The sequence below is a fragment of the Myotis davidii genome, unplaced genomic scaffold, assembly GCF_000327345.1.
Source record: "Myotis davidii unplaced genomic scaffold, ASM32734v1 scaffold208, whole genome shotgun sequence".
NCBI lineage: Eukaryota > Metazoa > Chordata > Mammalia > Chiroptera > Vespertilionidae > Myotis > Myotis davidii.
The window spans coordinates 2,688,282-2,691,825 of record NW_006299706.1 but is presented as its reverse complement, the minus strand read 5'-3'; the positions used below and the strand labels follow the sequence as shown (position 1 = coordinate 2,691,825).

General features: G+C 46.0%; 1 protein-coding gene across 1 annotated transcript in view; it reads left to right on the top strand.

The window, feature by feature from the left end:
* Positions 1 to 3,544, top strand: part of PRKAB2 (protein kinase AMP-activated non-catalytic subunit beta 2) — a gene marked incomplete at its 5' end in the record, with an annotated part of 19,250 nt that overhangs the window by 4,481 nt on the left and 11,225 nt on the right. The window contains 3 exons of the mRNA XM_015571689.1: positions 1,138 to 1,304; positions 2,074 to 2,167; positions 2,406 to 2,526. Coding sequence (XP_015427175.1) covers positions 1,138 to 1,304; positions 2,074 to 2,167; positions 2,406 to 2,526 — 382 coding nt within the window. The remainder of the gene's footprint in view (positions 1 to 1,137; positions 1,305 to 2,073; positions 2,168 to 2,405; positions 2,527 to 3,544) is intronic.

Here is a 3,544-nt window from a genome sequence, read left to right as displayed (position 1 = left end):
AGGCCTGGCCGGTGAGCAGGGCTGATATGTGGGGTGACTGGGGATGGGGGACCCGCGGGCACTCACCTTGGCTGGCCTGGCACTGCCCACTCGTTGGCCCCGCTCACCACTGCCAGTGGTTGCCTCCCTCTGTGGGGAAACAGGCATGGCGATTAGGGGGCTCCTGCTGGCACCCTCCTTGGCTTGCCTGGGGCCTGCGGGCTGGGGGCAGCTCCTGCATTGAGTGTCTGCCCCTGGTGGTCAGTGCACGACATAGCGACCAGTCATTCCTCTGGTCGTTCTGCTGTTTGGTTGGTTTGCATATTAGGCTTTTATTATATGGGACTAGAGGCCGAGTGCACGAATCCATGCAGGGGTGGGGTTTCTTGCCCTGGCCGGCTATCGGGGTGGCTGGCCGGGGGGAGGGACCTCGAGAGGTAGGCCTGCCGGCCCAGGGGAAGGACCACGGGAGATTGGCTGTGGGAGTGCATTGACCACCACGGGGCAGCTCCTGCACTGAGCATCTGACCCCTAGTGGTCAGTGCCGTCATAGCGACCGGTCGACCAGTCGTTAGGTCACTTAGGCTTTTATATATAGAGATACTTCATTTTCACATTTTTTCTCTTAAGAGGCACTCAGAAGCATATCATAGTTGCCTGCCTGTGAGTTAATGTGGTAACAGGAAACAGACTTGGAAGTTAGGATGTGATTTGGGCAGCCCTTGAGCATAAGCCATTTATTTGACCATATTGGTCCTAGATGAGTTATTCGTCTATAGCCGTGCTCGGCAAACCGCGGCTCGCGTGCCAGATGTGTCTCTTTGGCCCCTTGAGTGTGGCTCTTCCACAAAGTACCGACTTCTGCGCATGGGCCACGAAGTTTCAATCGCACTGTACGTGCGCGCCCGCACGTGGTATTTTGTGGATGAGCTACACTCAAGGGGCCAAAGAGCCGCAGGTGGTTCGCGAGCCGCGGTGTGCCGAGCCGCAGTGTGCCAACCACTGGTCTATAGTACGTTCAAACCCAAATGTGCTCATCTCAGGGCTTATTGATTGATCCTTAGCAGAAACCGAGCACCGCTCTCTGCCCTAGGGAGGAGAGTGACCTTGGAAGAATTCCTGGGTCACAGTTTAGGGATGACCTGATCCTTCTTGCAGCTCCCTGGGGACAAAGAGTTTGTATCGTGGCAGCAGGATCTGGAGGACTCCGTGAAGCCCACCCAGCAGGCCCGACCCACTGTTATCCGCTGGTCCGAAGGAGGAAAGGAGGTCTTCATCTCCGGGTCCTTCAACAATTGGAGCGCCAAGATTCCCCTGATTAAGAGGTGAGGACAAGTGTCTTGATGGAGGCTACAGAGTCCAGGAGGAGAGCCCTGGCGGGGCTACTCTCCACCCGCCAGGGACTCTTGAACATTTTCTGTGACCAGAGACTATATCTGCGACTTTTTTATTTTTTTATTTTTTTTAAATATATTTTATTGATTTTTTTACAGAGAGGAAGGGAGAGAGAGAGTCAGAAACATCGATGAGAGAGAAACATCGATCAGCTGAAGTGTTTTATAACTAGCCGAGTCTAGTGGCTCTGACTTCTGCACTAAAACGAAACACACTGTGAAGTTCTCATGTTATCTATTGCCTCCAGGGCAATAATGAATTATTTAACTGGTTATCAGAACAGCCTACCTATCAGTACGTAATTTTCCAGAAGATGCTCACCCAAATATGGAAAGGGTACCTTGAAGGCCACTTCTGTATCCTGAACCTACATGCTATCTTATTTACACTTGTGAGGGGGTCTGTTCTGCTGAAGCAAAATACTTGTACTAAGGTGAACCATTTGGGGAGATTAACATTTTTTTATTATTCTTTTCCAGATATTAGTTAAGAACTAAAGTTATTGGGAAGGGTTGGCAAATACATGCTGAACATGCTATAGGAAAGGAAACTGGGTTTATAAATTACCGCAGAGGCTACAATCCCTTAGCAGCGTAGAGGATAATTGGTCTGATATTTTGATGGCCTCACGGTTTTCACATTTACTTTCCGTCTTCTGATAAGAACTTGGCCTGCTTAACTTTCTGTTTTCTTCTGTAGCCATAATGACTTTGTGGCCATCCTGGACCTCCCTGAGGGAGAGCATCAGTACAAGTTCTTTGTGGATGGACAGTGGGTTCACGATCCATCAGAGGTAAGGCCTTGACCTCCAAGGGTAAGCACTGACTTAGTCTCCTCCTAGCTATTATTCCCCTGGGTGTCCAACTTCACTGCTGTCAGGTTGCTGGGCAGCAGCTCTCCAGCACTGGAGGATTTATCTCCTGATAAAAGATGGAGGTGGCGAGGATGATCATTTTTAAAAAGAGGAGAGTTGAATGGAAGAGACGGATTTGAAACAGGGACTCATAAATTTTCCCCATTCACTGTTTCAGCCTGTGGTTACCAGTCAGCTTGGCACGATTAACAATCTGATCCGTGTCAAAAAGTCTGATTTTGAGGTGTTGAATGCTTTAAAACTGGATTCAATGGAAAGCTCGGAGACATCTTGTCGAGGTAATTTTGTAGTATTTGTTCTTCCTTGATGTTTTTCTTATCATGCATGTTCCTTCCCAAGAGTGTTTTTATTTTTTTTGTAAAGAATTTTTGTTGCGTTTATTTGTGTGTTTTATTTTCATTTTCTCTTCAGGAATCTTCTAAATTACATACAGGGTGAGGCAAAGGTAGGTTTATAGTGTGGGTATGCGAAACATAGACTTTATGCTTGTATTATTATTTATCATTTTTATTATTTTCCATACAAACAGTGTAAACCTACTTTTTGCCCCACACTGTGTAATTCGGTAAGCATTTTGGTCCCATGCTCTGAGATTTAAAAAAAAAAATCTCAGTTTTTAGAGTATTTGATTTCAAACTTTAACCAGGACCTGCAATAAAACTTTTGCTTTACATTATAACCCAACACACACACACACACACACCTATAACACAAGTCTTGCAGAACAGTGATTGCCTTTATTACATATGATGCACTCTGTTTTCTATTTTATCCTTTCCTTTTTGGCAAATAATGGGCTATGACCTATAGTTGAAAAATCGATTTCTAACAATATTTCAAGTTTTTCATTGACCTTTGGTGGTACCCCCCCCCCCACTGCCTGGGGCTACATGTTGTCTGGTTTGCCTCCAGTGTTATAGGACCCTACAGGAATGGCAGTCTTTGGGGATTTTTTAGTTCCTCTCCTTACTCCCTAGCACTGCAATGCATATTCCATATCCCAATGGGGACTTATAAACTGCTTGAGGAGATAAAGGGCAAAAATATAAAGTACCGTGAAAACAGGTGTGTGATATAGACCGTAACTGCCATGTACAAGGAGACAGGAGCCTTTTTGCCTTGAGTTTAGGTGGTCCATGTGTTGAGATGTGGTATCACTTAGGAAACCACGTCTAAGAAAGAATCATCCCCCAAGTGAATTCCTCTCAGCAGGATCTCTCTGATAGTCTTTAGCCTAACTTATTTTTTGTTACCATTTGAATCTATAAGGTGAGCAGATATTCATCAAGCAATGAA